Consider the following 21,155-nt stretch of genomic DNA (forward strand, 5'->3'; position numbering starts at 1 on the left):
TTTCTCTTGAGCGGTGATAAATCTCATGAAATATCTACAAGAAATCCACATTCAAAAACTCACAAAATATTATCATTATAAATTTTCTATTTTTTTGATTTTGGAAAAAATCTTAAAGCTAACTTGTTTTTTTTTACGTCGCTAATCTTATTTAAATATTTCTATCCCTTGGCATCACATTTAAAATTTCATGAATCGTTCAAAATTATTTATAAGAGCGATTTTTGAAGATGGGATGGGGACAAAGGTTATCTTATAGGGATGAAAAATAATATTAGAGTAAGTCTAAGACAGCGATGGATAGTCTTTACTTTAACAGTAGCCTTCTTTAACAGATAAGCAGAGCATTGTGACAAACTGAACTGTGAATAATGAAAGAAATGCCTTTCTGCGAAAATTGTAAACGATTTGAAACTCCCTTGTGTATCAGTAAAACTGTGTGAAATATGGGATTAAGAAGTCTGCATGTCATGTATTCAAAATTTAAGACCGCTCTTACCGCCTTTTACAATGAGACACAAAATGCTGAGATTGGAGTCCGATAAATTAGCAGGTATTGTGAGGTGATGAAGGGCGATAAATCGTCTTTTCAGATAAAAACTCGAATTTAATTTTTTTTAAAAACGTCGTCGAATATAGTCTGCTGAACAGACTACATAAAAAATGACAAAATTTCGCCATTTATTCCCTCATAATACGTACTTTTTAGTGAACTTAAATATCATCATTTTGCGTCTTTTTGTAAAAGTAGACCTCTTTTAATCTTATGTTACACACATTTTTACTGATACAAGGGATCAAATCATTCACAATTTTCGCAGACCTTCCTTTATTCATAGGTCGATTTATTACAATGTTCTTCTGTTGATCTTTTCTAAAGAAAATTTGTTTATCACACTGTTTTAGACCTGTCATTAACGTCGGATTAGAAAGATCTCGGCAATGGGATAAGTTCAGTGGCAATATCCTAACGTTCATGTTTCTTAGTCCTGTTAATATTTTTTCTGATTTCGCGATAAGTAAATCCATACATTTTGAAACGGGACCTTACATTGTTCGATCTAAAATGGCCGTTGTTCTCGTCAAATTTTTCCAAACTTTACCGAAATGAACCATTTTGAATGATTCGCAAAGTCGTAAATACAGTGAAACGAATGTAAGCACTCATATTTCGTAGGTCTTTTATAGATAACGGTGTTATTACATTCTCGTTTACTCGTTACTAGTTTTGGTAATTTCATCACCAAAGAAAAGTTTGAGAGACGGGAAAATATTTCTATGGTTACAATTAAAGTGAAAAAGAGCTTGGTAACAGCACTGTCATATATTCAAAAGTGATTATAAAAGTTTTATGAACAAAACTTTCTGCAGAGGAAACGAAATAAAACAAGTGACGAAAGTAACACTGAGAAAATTCATTTGATGACTAGAAAACAAATACTCTTGGAGCATTGGGGACTGGCTGGTCAAGCTTATTTCTGCATGGGCAAGTGAGGTATTTGTCCAGACTTCCCCCGCTAAATTGGGCTCCGAATTTGAACAAAATATATTCATTGACAAACCAAAATTTTTCTCCAAGTTGAGGAGGCCTCTTAAAGCATGTTTTTCTCTGTGCCCCCTCCCCAAATCAAAAATTGCCCGGTGTTCGAGATTGCTTTGTATCTGTACCATGAACTAGCGATGAAGAATGTAAAGCACTAAATGTGTTGGAGAAAAAAGATAACTATTCTAACAGTTGCACTCATTACTCTAAATTAAAAAAAAAATAACTGGAATACATTGTATATTACAGTGAAACTCTCATAGAACGATATTCAAGGAACCGGAAAAAAGTATCATTATATATATACAGGATTTATATCAATACAGGTGGAAATTAACATTTCGGAAAGTATACCGGGACCAAGGCAAGTAAGTATCGTTATATTAGGTGATTTTATCCTTATAGAGGGTAGCAGGATTTTCACATTGTACATAATATTTATAGTATTGTAACTGAAATAAATTGACGATACTTTGCTTAATCCGTCACAATATCTTTGTCCCTTCAGTAATGACTTACCGAGGTTTTACTGTATGATATTAACGCAAATATTTAAATAAGTTGAGCAACACATAAGAAAAATGGGCTGGCCTTGGTATTTTTTCTAATTGCACTGCAGTCAAAATCGAAAAAAATATATATTTTTAACAAAAATACTGTGAATTTCGAACTGCTTTTCATAGATAGATGTCCCTTTTAATCAGACTTACCATCTCTGAAGAAAACAAACAATTGAAATGTTGGTTTTTTTTTAAATATAGTGCATGTCGCTAGAAGTATCCCACAGAATTTTAGTTTTTAAAAGGACACAGGATTCTATCAAAAGCACTACAAAGAGCTGAAATACAGCGTGTATCGGTGATTTAGGGTAAAAATAAGGCCCACATATAAGGTCTTCAGTGGCCTACCGCTGAAGCTCTTCGAGGTCGAGTAAGGGTGCAGCGAGATATTTGAAGTTCCATGGTAATAAAGTTATTTTATAAATTGTACTCTCTCTCTAATACACCGAGACCATTTTTATCTTGAGTCATGCTAGCTCATTATTTACGAGCGTTTGAAAATAAGGCAAGCTCGGTATTATATAACCCATTCATCACTACAAAAAATTTGTAAAAAAATTATTTTTTAAATAAAAATATATCAAGTTTTATAATAAATTAAACATCATTTGACTATTGTTATGTTATTATTAAAAATGAACTGAATAATTGCTTTGTATACAGGGTGTTCGTAAAGTGTTTAGGGAAAATTGTAGTGGTGATGGTACCCATCAAGACAAAAATTATTTACAATGGACCCTATGGCCGCAATACACTCAGAGAGTCAGAAAAGCGTGAAGTAAAAAGTCCACGTTGAAGTTTCAACTGTGAAAAAAAAAAGACATAACGAAATCCTAAGTTGCACAATCTCATGCAGATCAGCGAAAGTCTCAAAGGACATGCTCAAAGTGACATCCAAGGGTGTCTATCGTTACACAGTAAACATCGGTGACTGAAAGACTGGCGTAATGTATCGTAAACTCCTAGTGCAAATCCATGTGAAATTTGAGGGGAAAAAAGTTGAGGGGAAAACTGCCATAGGTTTCATTGTAAATATTGTTCGTCTTGATGGGTATGCCTACTCTATCATCCGTCCAATTTTTTCTAAACAGCATACGACCACCCTATATATACATTTCATATCCTGATAAAGTAAATGACCAGGGCCCGGATGTTGATGACATTTTCCATTTTTTTGTTTTTTGCGTTTTTCAATACTTTTTCATTTTTAAGGCATTTTTTCAGGTTTTAGAGTATTTTTTGGCGTTCTTAGGGGCTATTTTTCCTAGTTTGAAATTTTTTTTTCAAAATAAGAAGTAGGCTAAAATTATTTAAAAAAAAGACATTTTCATTACTTAAACTTGTATCTTCCTTTATTAGTATAGAATTCCAATAGTTGACCACGTTTAACCAAACAATAAATGAAAGTGAATTCAAGAAATTCTGATCCTATATGGGATGTTGAGAGAGAAAGGAATTTTCATTTTATTAAAGTGTGAACATGATGTAGTACTTGCATGTACTACATGAGGAATTTTGAAAACGGAAATTAGTGTTGAATGATTTTGATCTGTAAGAATGCTGCATATAGGAAGATTTCTTAAGCTTTGTTTTTCCCATGGGAATATTGAAGAAGTGATGTGTCGTACATAAGATCAATCTTTAGCAATCTGTTTTCCACCATTCAGTCCTTGCAGAAAAGTATGGAGCTTATTGATGCTATCGATAAATTCAGTGCGCTAAAAGTGGGGTAGGTCAATTTGCTATCATGAAATTTGAAAAATAATATAAAAAGCGGACTTTGCCTGTAGAAAATTTTTTGATGTCTTTACGGGAATGTGTATAAAAATTTTGAAATTGAAGAGAAATTAACACTGTGAATGGAGATGAGATTCCCCCCAAACACATCCCTAATAACATCTGTTGATGTTGAGAGAAGTTGAAGAGAATCTTATTTTTTCAGAAATTTCTATTTTGCCTTTAGATTTCCTTACTCAATCATAAATTATGAATTATTTGTTTGAAAAATTTCATTGGCAATTTTTGATGAAATCTAATGTTGTGAATGAGCGTGATTTTCAATAGATACTATAAGAATTTTTATTCCTTTGACCTCTAGTCAATATAATGACTAGTGCAGTTCCTAAAAAAAATTGCTTTGTTATTTTAATAGAATTTTTTGATATTTTTGGGAAATATTTCTTTAGGTTTTTAAGGCATTTTAAAAAATTTTTATGGCATTTTTTACGAGTTTTTGGGCTATTTTTATGGTCATTTTTCAGGATTTTTTAGATCAACAATATCCGGGTCTTGAATAATGACTATCTCTTTACTACGAAAAATTTAGAACTGGAAAAACTATTACTTACTATACATACTATACATACATAACTTGAGCAAAAGCGATAAAGATATTTATCGGATTCATGGTTTTTTATACTTAAAAATTAATTAGGTAAATGATGCTTTTCAACTATGCTCTTCAAGGAGAAAAAATCGTATTTTTTATACGAAAAATTACGAAAAGTTTAGGAAGCAATATATACTAAGCCTGGAGGGTTATGTAGAGAGGGGAATCGTGTAAAAATTCGCATCGTAGAGTAAATGGTGCTTATGCAGCGAATGAGACACTGTTCCCATGGAGTTGCTCGTTATGATTGAGTAACGAAACGAAATAGAAAGAAGTTGAGTGTAGCCAAGTGGATACATTCATTCGTTGCACACTCTGTTTGGCACTTGTACAGAGTTGACAGAATAGTGGGAATTTCCCAACGGGACAAAAAAAAGTCACGCTTCACAACTATTACTCTACAATATATCCGTCGTCTTGCTGTGCGGTACAAATTTTCTAACACTTTGATAATTTTGAATTTCATTTTAAGACAAAAAATCGCAAAAAATGTGTGACAACTCATATTAACGTCAATTATGAAAGCATTGAAATAAAGAAGAATATTATTTGAAAGGAAATTTATAAATAGCTGTGCAATTCATACATGATCAGATAAATAGAAAAAGCAAGACATGAGATAGATAAATCAAGTAAGTTATTATCACGTGTTTTGAATTTTGAATTGGAGATGAAAAGGTGTTTTGAATCGTATGAGAAAACTTTCTGGGAACTGTTATTTGTAGAGAGCGTAAAATTGCAGTAAATTTTTATAAAAAGTTGTATTTACATTCTAATATTTTAGGGATGGTATTTATTTTTATGTTATTAATCTAGTTTTTATACCCACATAAACGCTTTTCTTACGATTTAAGAAATTGGAAAATCTATTCAGCAGAAAATTTTTTTATGCATCAGAAGGAGTTTTTCAATCTTCAGCATATGTATTCATTAAAGCATATCCACAACAAATTTTTATTGTTTTTGAATTTAGTTCAGATGCGTATAGAATATGCACTTAGTTTATATACGTATTTATAAAATTTCAACTCATTTACAGACATTGAAATAAATAGATTTAGATTTGTTATCCAATCCCATAATAAATAGATTTATTATCCAAGCCTCAAGTGAAGCCTTTCTTATACTACGGGTCTCGTATTCAAAGAATAAATAATTTACGGATTTCTTAATTTCCTATCAGTGAATTATTTCGCCAATTTTATATCTAGAAAGTGAATCTCCAAAAATATCGGATCGGTGTATGAAAGAATTTCACATAAATGAAAATCATGACGTATTTTTCGACCACTGGCAAAAAGATTACCGTTAATAAGAAAATTTCCAGTGAATGTGAAAAGAAGTTAATGTGTAAAACATATTTTGAATATTGAAAAAAAAAAACAGTTCACGCAAAGTAATTATAGTACAATTTTTAATTAAGTAAATGACATGATGTAGAGGGTCTCTTGGAAAAACTCCAAGTTTTGTGGCCTCTAGCTGTAATAGTGCAGTTTCGCTGTCTAGCTCGCTTTGATGTTTCGTTACTTACTTTATTTCTCCCGTATAAGTACATCGAATTAAAATAAATTGACCTCTTATTTTTTCTTAATTTACATACAATGTGAACACCAAACACGTCCAAAAAAGATTAAGCTGTATAGAACATTATTGTTATATAAAATCGGCGAACTGATATTTTATTTTTTCTCTCTTGATCCGACGCAAACATCCGTTCATTTTAGCTGAACGTAAGCGCAGTTACTGGCCTGAAGTAAGCCGATTGTGGATGGGTGGTGATATGACAGATGATGGCATTGGAAGAGTCCTCTTGTGCCGCTGCTCGATGGATGGCTCGCCAGATGAGTCCAATATTCACTTCAGCTCGTCACACTCAAAAACTTAACTTTTTCCGAGGCCACTTTTTGTCATCGAAGCTACTACACATCGACTCGACGCTATTATTTCCTTTTGATTCGATTCTCACATTTTCCGAATTCCCGCGAAATTATAGCCGTAGCAAGATGTTAGATTTCCAGCGGGCGTACACAATTCGTAGTAATCACGGTAATTCGCGTACCTCTTCTCGTACGAGGCACTCAGGTGAACAAACACTCTTGACCATTTCGAACCCATCTCGCTGGCCGAATCGTAATTCAACCAGATGGAGTAGAAAGCTTTCGTGTGGACCGACGAGATGATCTCTACAAACAATTCCCGTCAACGATATACGCGTTATTTCAAACGCATTCGAGTCAAAAAGTGGAAAATACACAAACTTTTTTTTTATATTTTCACAGGAGTCATTTTCTTTTTCTTAAAAAACGAACAAAGTATTTTTTTTGTTATCTCTTTCTAATGCAAGTTGTCAGTTTCCATAGGTGAGAATCTGTTGATTCATTGTAGGGTCCGTTTGGGGATGCCAAGAATATTGTGGCATGTAGCTGTTCGTGAAATTCATGACGGCCGGTTTGGAGGAAGCCGTGTCCCATGAAGATATTGGTGGACTCATGGCCGGAGGGCTGACGGCCGCGTTCGGCAAACCCTGTGCCGAAGATGGCGGTCCAAGCATCGGCACCGATGGTGGTGTATGAACATCGTGAGACGTCTCCGGCGGAGTTTGCGGCGTTGACGCTGGATTAGGTGGCTGCTGAAGTGCCGGCGTTCCGCCTGCATTCGGCTGCTGTTGCTGTGGAGGTGGTTGCTGGCTGTTTTGTTGTTGCTGCTGCGCTTTTATCATCTTTTTGTATTTAGAACGTCGGTTCTGGAACCAGATCTTTACCTAAAATGCAAATTAGTAAATATAAGTAAATTGTGAGAACAAAAAAAGTCGTTTCAAAAATGATTGAAAATTTGCAGAACCATGAAACGTGGAAATATTGAAAACTTATTTCAATATTTTATTAAAAATAGAACTAATGTTTTAACACTTAAAAAGCTTGATTTGATGAAATAAATATTATTTTTCACTTTTCGAAATCGTTAGCAACATACGAATTTAATATTTTACGATACAGAGGCCTACTGGAAAACTAATCGTACATTATTCGGCATTTTAAATTTCATCAGTTTACATTCACGTTTGAATAATTTAATCATTTTTACTGTGTGTGAAACGTTTTGTGACATTTAACGAAATTGTATTTGATCGGTGAATGTTTTGGCCGAATACCGAATATTTTCGGCGGCAGAGAATATCAATTTTCTCAAAAGTCATCACAATTATAAATTACATAAAATTGGGGTGTTTTTAATTAAAAATAAAATTATCAGTAATTTTAAATGATTGATATTGAATTTTAATTATGCAATTGATTCAAATAAATATTAAATAACTGTAATTGAAATATTTCCATTGTCATGGTACTGACAATCAAATTTAACGATGATATATTGTATTTTAATATATATATTTAATATATTGTATTTTAATATATATATTTAATATATTGTATTTTAATATATATATTTAATATATTGTATTTTAATATATATATTTAATATATTGTATTTTAATATATATATTTAATATATTGTATTTTAATGTTACTTACTGAATAAATTTTTTGAACACTTGTTACAAGTTTTACATCAATTAAGAAAATTTCAACCGTTATTTACTCTCAACTAGTAATGCATCATGTGAAAACTACAACTCATTTTATCATTTTCCTCTCTAGTTGTTCTTTGCCTCTTTCAATAGCTCAATACGTATGTGTTGTCTAGGTCCATTCTTCAGTTAGTGATCTTGTGTAATTCATGCTCACTTCCACCTTTTATATAGCAGTAGGATTTTATTTTCACTTTAATGTTTTCCTTGTTCTAGAAATTCACCCTGACAGAAAATTTTTCACATGAAGGGATATACGCCAGACAATAAAATTATGATCAATAAATTTTAAATTTATGGGAAAATTTCCAATTAACGTAGTTTTTTAAAATTATATTAGTTATTTTCTTCATAGCTATATAAATATGACAGTTAATGCCATTCTAATAGAGAAAATGATATTGAAACTTTAGTATTATAATTTAATTCTTTAATTCGTGCAAAAAAATTCATTCTGCGGGAGACACTAATCTGATGACGAACATGGCTATAAAAATCTAAAACAATCATATAGCAGTTATAGAGAAATAAGGGACGATTATAATAGTAATGCAGATCAATTACGCATTTTTTCTAATAGTTATGCAATAGAAAAACGTAAATATGATCTTATTTTCGAATGGCACGTAGACTGCTCTAATCGAATATTAATAAATTTAGAAAATATTTGTTTTTTTTGGATAACCATACCCTTCTTATTCGATGCGACGAAACATTGCACCGCAAGTGTTATCGTGAATAAAATCTGAACTAAAATCATAGCATGATGTAGGTGTTATTGAGAATAATTTGGTGATTTCTGATGTCATTTACGTATACTTTGAACATTTCTTTCGTCATTATTGAATGTGACACCGTGTCAGGAAGATACGACGCACACAAGTGGTCGATGAGAAGTTTTTTTAATATTGCATAACGATAACTTAGAGCAATAAGCGTAGCCAAGTATGCCAAGCCTCAATGGTCCATCCATGTTAGTTTGTTGATTCCAACATAAAAAGAAAAAGGTCCATATTGTGTAGGTATGTATGACCACTCGCTCGTTTGTTTCCTCCAATCGGTTCTTTTGCGCTCAAGTAAGCGAAAAGAAGAAAAGAGACAATACGCAACCGAGTACGACGGACACAGCCTCTGATCTCACAAGCAATTAATGATACGATTTCACGGCAATAATAAACATCCATAAAAACAATCAAATAAATTGTGAAGATTATATTATACGAGGGGAAAAAATGCTTCGCTTAACAATCCTAATAGTTCCTAATCTCTGAATAATTAAATGACACGTTTTTTGCGCTTTTTATCGTGATTTCATACTTATGTTCGCGAACAATTTGGTACATGCAATCAATGGTCTGTTGTTAAGGGGTCAGGGCATGAATCTGACACGAATATCCCTTGCGACTTTTCTTGTACGCTAGCTTTAATGCAGAAAAAATGTCTCAAAGAGAACATTAGAAATAAATTAGGTACATTAAAAACAGTTAGGTCTGTTTTTAAATTCAACCTGATCCTTATATAGTATATGAATGTGGTCTGGAATTGTTCTTTCACGTCTAACATAATGATGTGATAACATCGTCGCATAAGAAAAACTTTCTTCCCCGACAATGATCGACACTTTCTGAAGAGAATCATAACTGTAATTCAGTATTTCCCAAGTTCATTTTCGTCTTTTCTCCGATCATCGTATCTTTTTACTATAGGAAAACGGTTTATTTTTACTACGTAACAAAGAATAAATAGCATCTAAGTTACAACATCAGTAAAAGAGAAATTGATTCTGCTTAGTCCACCGGATAAAATTCCATGCAGTAGCCTATTTGGCAGTTATTCCTATTAAAAAAAAATGTCCGGGGATATATAAATGCAAAGAGGAAAAAAAATCTCTCTTTTTTTTTGGTATTTGCTTATAACACTGAAACTATTCACTAAAATTGTAACAAAATATATATTTTCTGATCTGTCCATTGAATAGATCGGATTACATGAAGAGTAGGTAGAGACGTTGGAGAGAAGCTATTTTGGAAAAGAAAAAGGTATTCGGTCATTAGAAGCATTTGTGCGTTTTTGATCACTGGACACATTTCTTCAACACTTGCTTGATTCAAATTCTCTTTCAATTAAACCTAAAACATTCTATTTATTCTCTCAATAAATTTCCGTAAAATTTTCTGAAGCGTTACAACGTTCAAGAGCCGTCATTCGCCTTTGAAAATTGGATAGATTTCAGGTGCGCGTGCGCATGTACGAGAAACGGGAATTGATTTTCAAGCACCAGAAAATATCTTGCATTGAAGTAAAGAAGTTCAAAAAAATAATAAGCAAATGAACCCAGCATAATCCGCTCTTGTTAATACTTGTGGGATAATATGGAGATCTACGGCTGCCAATGATTTTTACAAAATCCAATTTAAGATACGCTAAAATCCGTTAATATTAAAAAATACCTTGAGTTGTATTTAAAAAAGACAACAATTATCTAAATAAATTTTAAATTAGGTTTTGCACCTCAACGGAGAATATGAGAAATTATTTTTTACCGTAATCTATATTTTAGCTATAGGCCTATTAAAAACTGTGATGGTAATAGGTTAATTTACTTATGTGTTTCCTTAGCTTTCCAAAATTTAATAAATCAACTATAATTATTTGCGAGAACGTTATAATAAAAGGAAATGATTAATAATAAAATAATAATTAATGGAAAATATACTGCGAAAATGTAACTTCATAACTTTTAAACCAGAACAGAAGCACTGAAAACAAAACTGAAAGATTTTCAAATGTAAAGAAGCGTATAAACTGGAAATAACGAAATTTCTATTATGAATATAAAAGAGCGTAAAAACGAGAAACTTCGTTGCACGAACTTTCTGATGCAAAAAGATTGGTATTCGTTTATGTCCAACGATTTTAGCCAATATGTCCGTAAAATGTCTTAATGTTCTGTGCGAGTGCAATGCATGGCTTAAAATTGCTTCGAAACAAATCCATCTCCAGTATAATAAAAGCACATATGGATTTCCCAAGTAGGTACTATATGATAGAGTTGCTCCAGAGAAATATATCATGTTGATGGAAAACATGTTTCAGCCTCGATTGTTTTGTTCGAAGCTTGCCCAGTAAAAATACACAGAACTCCGGCTAGAGAGTTATCTTAATTCATGATTGAATAGATAATTCTGTGGTTGTTGCTACTGAAAACATTTGCAATGAGTTTTGGGGAGAATACTGGTGATGAATAAACCATTTGTCGATGGTTTGAGAAGTTTTGAAGTGAAAATACAGATTTTCACAAAATAAAGCATGTGGTCGCCAAGCTCCTACAGTTTTTCAGAAATGTCTGCTGAATACATGATTGAAGCATACTTACTGAAAACACACCGTCAGATTGTGGCAGAGATGTATCCGTAAGTGTCTACCACAAGACAATTGTTCGGGTTTTGGTTGTAAGGTGAAAAAGCTGAACAAAACTCGGACCCTTCACAAGGGACAGCTGCTAATCTAGGCACTTGAAAATTTTCAAGAAAATCCATATCACAGGAACCTGTAGGCTTCAAGACACTGCTTGTTGGAAAGCAGTCATCATTAGACGCCAAGAAGATTGTAGGCCTATTTCTTTTGTGGTGGGCTGCACTAGGGTAAGTTCATTGAATTTTCTAGCCGAAATTCCCAATCATCACCCCAGAGCAGTAGGTTATTGTTCTGAACTACGAGAAGTGTACTGGAATTTTTGTTGCAGAAACCACCGGTTCGTTGAACATAATTTCCTTCAGAAGTCTTCATAACTCTCGGAGAATAGCGCCCGCTCTCATGTCACTACGTCACAAATGATACCGACACCACCTAAGGTTGGTTATCAGCTGAGCACAGATCCATCCTGTTTCGGTCCACTTGATAATTAAAAAAAACTTTTATTATCGTGCAGGATACTTTTAGAATAGGCTTACTTCACGTCCATCATTGACTTGAATGTTAACTTATTCAAATTTTTTTGAAAGAATATATATATATATAACGCCATATGTATTTTTTCCAATTCAACGTCTACAGCATAGGCACTGGAATTTGGGGGCTGAGGCAGTTTAATCCGCCCCCCCACTAATAAATTTTACAAGGAGGCTGAGCCTCCAAATAATTAATGAATATATAATGCAACGTACCACTCCCCTTCCTGCGTAAGGGCTTGAGTTTCATATATACGGATATACGGGACAACTGCCAACTTCCAGCCCCCTGAATGTTTTTCATTTCAGCACCTTTAGTCTACAGGAATTAAAAACTACACGAGAATCGAATTGGTTTAAAAATAGTTACAACAATTTAGTTTGCTCGAACGGACATATTTTTAGTCAGTTTAGGCAAAGTATGTCTTTGCCCAGGACAATGAGCAAAACAAGTACAGGGGCCTTCGTCGACTTGGGTGAAAGATCTTTCTCATTAGTCAGTGAATGTACGTTCTTTAAAATCGGAGGGACCAAAAACTATGGAGGGCTTTGCCCTACTTGTCTACGCCAAAATCAGGCGCATAGTTTAGGGTTAATCATTTGATCGTAAGTTCAAACTTCTTTCAGCAGTACGCTGACAAAAATTAATTTTAAGGTAAAATATATCGATCATATCATGTAAGGTATATTATATATCATACTATATACCTTAAAGCCTATTGTGTTCCTAATTATACATCGTACTTTATCTATTTAGTAACAATTAATTCACATCGATTTCTCTTTAGAAAATAATTTTGAAAATTTCCATATATTATTTATGATTTTTATGAAACACGTACTATACTGTTTTATTGCAGTAGAAAGAATAATAAATAACTGGGAGAGGTGTGGCAATATGGCTATTAAATGGCAATACTACTCTGGTATTGATGGTGGTGCACACCAGCCTATTTCCCAATCATTTGATATGAAGCAATAGCATTTTCATTAACCCTTTCAGACCCAAGCATTCATTTTTTAGAATTTCCAAAATGGTTTTGCATCTTTGATACTCAAAAAATGTATAAAAAACAAAGTATGCAAATCTATTTTTTTTCAAATTTTGAATTTTTTTTTTTTGAGAAATAATTTATTTCGTTCAAATTTTTCAGGGCAAAATGATGCAGGGTATATTCATATTTATGTATAATTTTTCCCCCAGAATTTTATTGCTAAATTTTATGTAAAACTATTAAATTAATTTATTTTATGTAGTAAATCACATTTTCCCGGAGGCACTTTCTTCTGGAAATCATCTTAAAAAACTCCTGAACGTTTTAATTTAATTGCTGCCCTCTGATGAAAGCCACAAAAATTCAAATTCACCATGTTTCTAACTCAAAACTTACACAATCTTTCAAGTCCGGGCTTAACTCCCTGAGGTCAAAAGAAAGAATTCTACAGTGGGGAGAAGCCCCCCCCCCTCCCTCCCACATTTGTGGTACCAAGTTCTGAAAACGATAAATACATTCTTAGATGTTTACGTTCCAGTGCTTCTACGCAGTCATATTATTGCGACCACTTCTTACTTTTCACATCAACAGCGTGTAGTTTTAATGAAGTGCGTTTCTTGTGAACTGTACTAATGTGATTTTATATGAGATGTAAGCATTCTATAAACGTATCAATCGTTTATCTCTGGTAAAACAAGATTGTGATTTGATTGTGAAAATGAGATTTTCAATAAGGATGATTGTCAGTTTTCCAGCCAAGCTTTATAGTATCTCTGACACTGGTCAGTTAGTGGAATTTCCTCGTAGTGCTATCGTTAAAGTGTATCGCAGCTAGACAAATCGCACCACTGAGAGTAACTGAAGTGGACACACAGAGTAGCGTATAGTTGCAATTGATGTGAAAGGTCTCTTGCAAAGGTGAATGAGAGTGGACCGGCGCATAAAGCTTAGCAATTCACTGTCCAAATCAACCGGGAAGCCACCTGACTTTTGTCAAAAATTTCAGTGCAGCGAACTCTGTTGTGTATGGGGCTCTAAACAAATAGATGGTTAGGACATCCATGATTACGAAGTTGCATCGGTATTTACGATTTCGATTTGCATTGTGTTATCAAAATTAAACCACTTCTCATTGGGAAAAGGTTGTTTTTTCAATGAGACACATTTTAAGCTGATTAAAAGGAATGGCGGAGAATTGTGAGTCTGTCGAGAAGCACCGTTAATACTTTCCAGACCAACTGATTTCCCAGACTGAAATGATAAGACATATTCGTACACAGGACCGCCACTAGAAATGAAAATTTACGTTTTCGCCCGGGGCCAGTATCCATTTTTGCTCGTCCTCTCCGTAATTTTTGACGGAAAAAGAGTAAACTCAGCGCCCTTCTTGGTCTAGCTCCCGAGGCACCAGATCCACCCTCCTCAAGTTGAAGCCCTGCTCGTACAAATGACAAGTAAAATCTATCTTCATGAAAAGTACAAGTTTCCGAAAAATATTTGCACTATGTAGTAGTAACTGATAAGAAGACACGATCATCAGTGATTGCCGCTAATTAGATCTTGAAGGTCCTTGCTAACATGAAATATAAATTTAGTTTATCAAAGATTATAGAAAAAATATAATCTGTGGAAAAACGAATGAATGCGGTGGATCCAACTTGATAATTTTACGAATCTGTGGTCATTTCATGCAAAAGAAGGCAGCACAATGAGAATTTACAGACCTCGAATTCTAGAAACGCCCTCAAACCCAGAGACCTGTGAGATTCAAGGTTGGTACACTAACCACTCTGCTTTATAGGTCCAAAATAGACAACTAAGCTAAGGATAAAGATGTTTGCAGTAGTTTGGAACCGATTTGCAATTCTAAGTCCAGGTTTAATTAGTTATGTGTGAATAAAAAAATGAACGCTAAACAACAAAAGCAACCGAACGAATTAAGGTACTTTAACTGTATCGTAAATCTATGAGCTTCGTAAATCTATTCTTTTAGATAAATAAGTTGTCGCCATAGTTCATAGTTCAAGGCTTGTACCAGTGATTTCACGTAATATTTCACTACTAGGTTGTCACGTGAAGAAAACAATGAAAGAAACATCGATAATATCGAAACGGCACTTTTGAATATAAATTTACTGGAACGCGAGGAAAATAGCTGGACACTTGGCTGGGAAAGCTAGAGGACTATTATGCATATCTTTCATTCCGCAGATACGTCAGTGGAAATAGTATGGAAATAGTATTCATTGGAAATAGTATGCACATCCGATCTGCAGAGGACACTTACAAATTATTCGGTGTTATCATTTCGCTTCGTAACCTTTCATTCGAGTTTGACGTTTGCCTACTTTTGCAGCCGTATTTATCTAATGCGGCGCAATTGATCGATCGATTGATTGATTAGTAAACTGATAGATGAAAGAAAAGGTGAACAAGGAAGTCCTTCTCTTTAATTTCAATTTATCGACAGGCAGTGGTAGATTTTGTATTGCTGATAAAGAATGTCACATAGTCAATGAATTAGAATCATTCTTACGCATACGCACATAGAGTGTGATGCGGTTGTCTTTATTGGGATTTTTATTGCGATTGGCTGTGTATCCGTATCGTAGTATCTGTATCGATCCACCGTATTTACAGTGGATCGATTATAACGTTTTTTTAACAAATCGTCATGAAAAAACGTTGTAAGCGGGAAAACGCTTTAAACGGAAAATCTTAATGATAATTTTTTAGAGTAGGGACCACGAAAATAAGTCGTAATAAGCGAAAAAAAGTTGTAAGTGGGAATGTTATAGGCGGGATCGACTGTATATATGTATCTGTATTTGTATGCTGTATTTACTGCATCGTAAATTTATGAGCTACGTTTAGATAGATAAGGTGTCGCTACGGTTCACAAGTGAAAGCTTGTACCAGGTATTCCACTCAATATTTCACTACCAGACGGTCACGAAAATGAAAGAAACATCGATCGAAATGGCACTTTCGATTATAAATTTATTGGAACGCGAGGAAAATAGCTGGACACTTGACTGGAAAAGCTAGAGAATTTTTTGAGGAGTTGAGAATCAAAGTGGTTTAAGTCACTGGAGTGCAATTTTTCATAACAAAGCGTTGTTTCCTGAAAGCTACAAAAAATCAGTTTTCCTTAAAATGCTTTTTTGTTTATACGTCACTTCAGAGTCTAATGTGCATTACAAGAAAAAAAAAAATCATTTCAAAGAAAACTGATTTTTGGGAACTTTCAGGAAAGAGTGCTTTTTTATTAAGTGACTAACACCACTTTGATTCTCAACCCTCCATAATGTACATTTCATTCCGCAGCCACGTCAGTGATTCATTGGCAATGCTATCCACATCTGATCTGCAGAGAGAGGACACTTACAAATTATTTGGTGTTATCATTTCGCTTCGTAACCTTTCAGTCGATTTTGACGTTCGACTACTTCTACAGCGTTATCTGAAGCGGCGCAATTGATCGATCGATTGATTGATTGGTTAACTGATAGATGAAAGGAAAGGTGAACAAGGAACGACATCTTTAATTTTCAATTTATCGACAGCTAGTGGTAGATTTTGTATTGCTGGTAAGAATGTCACATCGTCATTGAATTAGCATCATTCTCACACATACACACATAGAGTGATGCGGTTCTCTTTATAGGGATTTCTATTGCGATTGCTTTTCTGTTTTTGACTCCTCCCAAAATGAATTTGAGGATGCAACGATTTCGTCAAGAGTGGCTCGGAAGCCTCTAGGCGTCAGACCATACCGGTTCTCATGAACTCTGCGGCCTCTGTGTGTATTTTTTTTTAACCATCTGTCCGTCCATCGACAAGAGAAAAAGGATTTCTAGAAAGAGAGAAACAGATGAATGTGTTTCCTGTAGCAAAAGTGGGCGCAAAGTGACTCTCGCAACCTCCAGGACAAAACCAGTTTATTTTCTTTACTACTCTCTCAAGCTTCTATTTTTCATTTTATTTTATTCTTCTTTTCTCTCGAGTCGAAGAAAACGTGCACCTGGATATACTACATTCACTATCATGAATGGAATAAAGAATAAAGAAGTCGTAAAACTGGTGTTACTGAAGCAAATCGCTTGTTCTTGGAGCAATCGTACGGAAACCGGTGGCTGACGTAAATCATTAATGTGTTGTTCTAATATGAGTACAAAATGATATTCTGCCTGAACGTGACGATAAATAACATCGCGATTTATTTCTTTTTTTATTATTATTAATTTTTTTCATAAATCGTGATTTTTTTTTTTTTTTTAGAAATTTTCTCTACCGCACAAATTGGATGTCGTACGGAACGTGATGCGATAAATGATTGGGTCAATGCTACTTATTGCTCTCGCTAAGTTCCAGAAAAAAATATTACGAATAAAATGATTTTATATATAATAACAAGGTCGTATTTTAAAGGATCAATCGCGTAACTTTTTTAAATTTTTTGTCATAGTCAGTTACTGTAATTTTAAAAATGTCGGCAATATAGTTTTCGGATCGCTCGCTGTAATAAAAACAAAAGGAGCACGTAATTTAGACAAAAAATATTATCCCGGTGAAGAGAAAAGATTTTTTTTCAAAGACACTATATGGAATGGCCGAAAGGATAACAAAAATAGAACGCACACTTATACAGCATTCGAATCTATTTTTCAGACCAATATTTCGCGAGCGTGGCTATGGAAATCGCCGTTTCCATAGATACGAGCGCAATATGCAGAAAATTGAAGAAATCATTTTCTTTAGGCAGTCCTTAAAGGGAAACAGTAAATTGCATTTCATTGAGTGGAAAGTTTTGGTGTTACCGTTCCGACATCATTATCCTGTAATTCTTTTATCACATCCAAGCCAACTCGCACTGATGCTACTAAATACGTAGTAATGCCAAATACTGCATACAGGGTGCTTCAGAACTCCTGGCGCACGTGTTAGGGCAGGTGCATCTTCAACCCGTTGCTCGCAAGCACCAAGGTGCTCCCTGAAGTACCCAGAGTGCTCGATGCTCGTGTCCATTTTTATGCTCACGAGCACTTGATCAACGTTCCAATTAAATACCTTGGAGGAATTGCATTCGAGGAATAAAATCATTATTTCATGCATTCGTATATTAAACTTGCCGTAATGGTGCTCTTCTTTTGATGATGGGTACAGGCAGTGCTCGCGACTGGAAAAGGTTGAAGACCTCTGTTAGGGGATGATAGAACACAACTCGACATCCATAAATCACCATACAACCCATGTCCGGAGCAAAAGTGGTTAAGCAGTAGACTACGTGCTGTGTCATAAAATGGATAAGAAACTAGATAGACAGACAGAATGAAAGGGCATCGATGAATTTAATGAAAAACGACTTATAATTATACAGAGACATCACAGCAACTGCTAAAAACTCAGACCGCCAACAGTGACGAAGGTTTCACACCGTCGATAAAGTGCTGGGAAGGTGCACTTGAGTTGTTGAGGGTATGGGTTGTATGGAGTGTGATTTGTGTTATCTAGCTGTGTTCTCTATCAGCCCCTAACGTATGTACCATGAATTCTAGAACACCCTGTATAACTATCCCTGTAAGAATTTCTCCAAGTTTCGAAGATAACTGCAATCAAAACTAGCTACTCTTGTACAGTGATCGATGTCAGGATCATCTGCGTTTTTCGAGGTACGTTCAGTTGGAAAAATAAACGAACGTCAAACTATAAGCATAATAAAGCAAGCGTTCGCACATTCAGCTTTTTTCTCCAGCCTGCGTGTAACTGTAGCAATACATTCGTTTCTCCATATGACTTCAGTGAAAACATGTGATTGACTTGTCGTATAGGAACAGTTAACAGATGACAGCATGTGATTCAGACACGCACAAGTGTTATGAATGGTTTCTGAGTTAAATTCAGGTGGTCAATCGAGAAGTTTGTTCATCGATTGGAACAGATATATTGTCCTTATCTAGAGCAGAGTGCGTTTCAAAAATTTCAGATATACACATTTTATGGATAGCGCTGTATTAAAAATCAAATATTAGCCTATATACGTAGGATGGAAAAGAAAAAAAAAATGAATTCGCATGTTGTTGAGCGTTATATTTCGAGAGGGATATGGACACAAAGTGCTCATAATGTGAATGCAATGAAGAATGGGTGTTTCAGACCCCCCTGCTTCGTCATTAAACTACGTTTTGACATTTGAACATTGGCAGGTGTATGGGAGCTTTCTCCACCTACTTTCGTATCTCAAATTCTATGTACATGGTTACCAGACAGCAAAACATTCATGGATATTCCTTGTGAAAACAGCGCCAAAGAAAATAAAAAAAAGCACAGACTGTTTCGTCAAACTACAGGCATTTTATCATTCATTACGATAGAGAATGACGGAATAAAAAAGAATTCTGATCTATAAAACCAAATTACTTAATCTTATTCTCCGAGACTTCATGAAGAGCTATGTATCTTACCCCCGCAAACACTCGTATTTTGAGGTTTTTAATGGAAAGTGTATGACAATATCTGAACACTATCATCACTGGATTATTAGTATGTTTATTGCCAGGGCCGCAACTGCGGGTGTGGGGGGGGGGGAGATGGGTCTGGCGGACTAGAGGGAGCCCAAATTTCACCCTTTAACTTCTCCTTCAATGTTACAAGGGGACACCAAAATGCGTTCTTCTACCGGCTCATGAAACATCAAGTTGCGGCGCTGGGTAATGTTACCTAATAACAAATTTTAGAAGTAGCATTCATAGAAATTCAGTCTGATAAACATTACCACTTTTAGTTTTTGTAGAGGAAATAACCAAATTTTTTAAACTCTTTCTTTAAAAGTAATTCAAAACTATTACATTTTGAGTCGGTTCAGTGTGGTTTAGAAATTGTGCAATAAAAGGTCATAAATAAATATGGCAAAAAAAGACAAAGTTCAAATAGAAGTACAAATTGAAAATTTGTTTTTTTTATGCACAGTTTTGAATTTTTTTAACACGAAAATTTTTAAAATGACAAAAATGATCAAATGCAAGACGATGAGCGATAATCAAAATTTGTTGATTATCAGTCGAAGAGGACTTTATATAACTGTGATGCAAAAGCGCCAAGAGGCTCGACAGCCAAAGAGTGTTGGCCAGCAGCAGCCTCGGCGAAGAAGAGTGGTAGCGTCTGATGGGTGTTTCGTGATGTGAATTGAGCAACCAGCAAAATATCGGTTTCCTATAGCGGGAGAAATATCGCGAGTTTTCGCACGATCATCGTGTTCTTCGCTCCCCCTCTCTCCAGATGCATCTTATATGCCTTAACCTTCTCTCCCATTCTATGTTCTCTACCACACCTTCCTTTGAAAGTTTTATTCTCTCTCCTGTTCATATATAAAAGCTTGTCTGAGAAAAGATGGAAACATGCAAAAATTCTTGTCGCTCTCACATTGTTGACAATCTGCTACAGGAGACGATTTTCCCATATGCTAAACAGAGAACGAACGGAACCTTCTTCTTACTCATATTTCATAAGAGACCATAACAAAGAAAAAACCTTCCAGAGTAAGCGCCAAATAATCAATTCGTCTATTTATATACACTCGTTCTTTTTTCATGTATTTATTTGTTACATCACTCGGAAAACGATGCGATTTTTTTTTGCTATTTTTATTGGCATTAAATTAAAGTAACGTTGTTGATCATACAAAATGCTTGAAACGCAAGAAAAAAGCATAACTATTCACATACACATTTTCTTCTCGTAATTGTAGACTATCAGACACAAATAATTTTTTTTTAGAAACAGGCAAGTACTTTTAAACTGTATTCGCGTGAATGTCGAATGATAATCAACAGAAGAACAGAAAAAAATTATTAATGAATAATGACAATTACGAAGACGAAACAATACGAATTAGATTGTAGAATTGAGGGAGATACGAATATATATATTGCTAATTTATATGAAATTAATAAATGACTGTAAAAGTAAGAAAGTTACTTTTTTTTTTTTGCAATAGCGTGTTTTTGTGCCTTTACTCTTTCTCGACGCAAGAAAGACTTGAAGTGAAAGTAAATGAGAATTTTTTTTGTGTGGACGAGGTGGTGAATGCTAATTTATCGTCGAGTTTCCTGTTTTATGGGCTATGTTGT

The 21,155-nt window shown here is 34.4% G+C and overlaps 1 protein-coding gene across 4 annotated transcripts in view; it reads right to left on the minus strand.

Annotated features, from left to right (window-relative positions):
- Positions 1-5,889: 5,889 nt before the first annotated feature.
- Positions 5,890-21,155, minus strand: part of LOC149080222 (homeobox protein Dlx6a-like) — a 71,097-nt gene continuing 55,831 nt past the window's right edge. For all 4 annotated transcript variants that reach the window (XM_089239287.1, XM_089239289.1, XM_089239290.1 and 1 more), the window contains one exon: positions 5,890-7,253. In XM_089239287.1, coding sequence (XP_089095413.1) covers positions 6,840-7,253 — 414 coding nt within the window. In that variant the 3' untranslated portion in view covers positions 5,890-6,839. The remainder of the gene's footprint in view (positions 7,254-21,155) is intronic.

This window comes from Pholcus phalangioides, unplaced genomic scaffold (genome assembly GCF_987345545.1).
Source record: "Pholcus phalangioides strain wild (caught in Gottingen) unplaced genomic scaffold, Ppha-v1.0 ptg000011l_1, whole genome shotgun sequence".
Taxonomy (NCBI): domain Eukaryota; kingdom Metazoa; phylum Arthropoda; class Arachnida; order Araneae; family Pholcidae; genus Pholcus; species Pholcus phalangioides.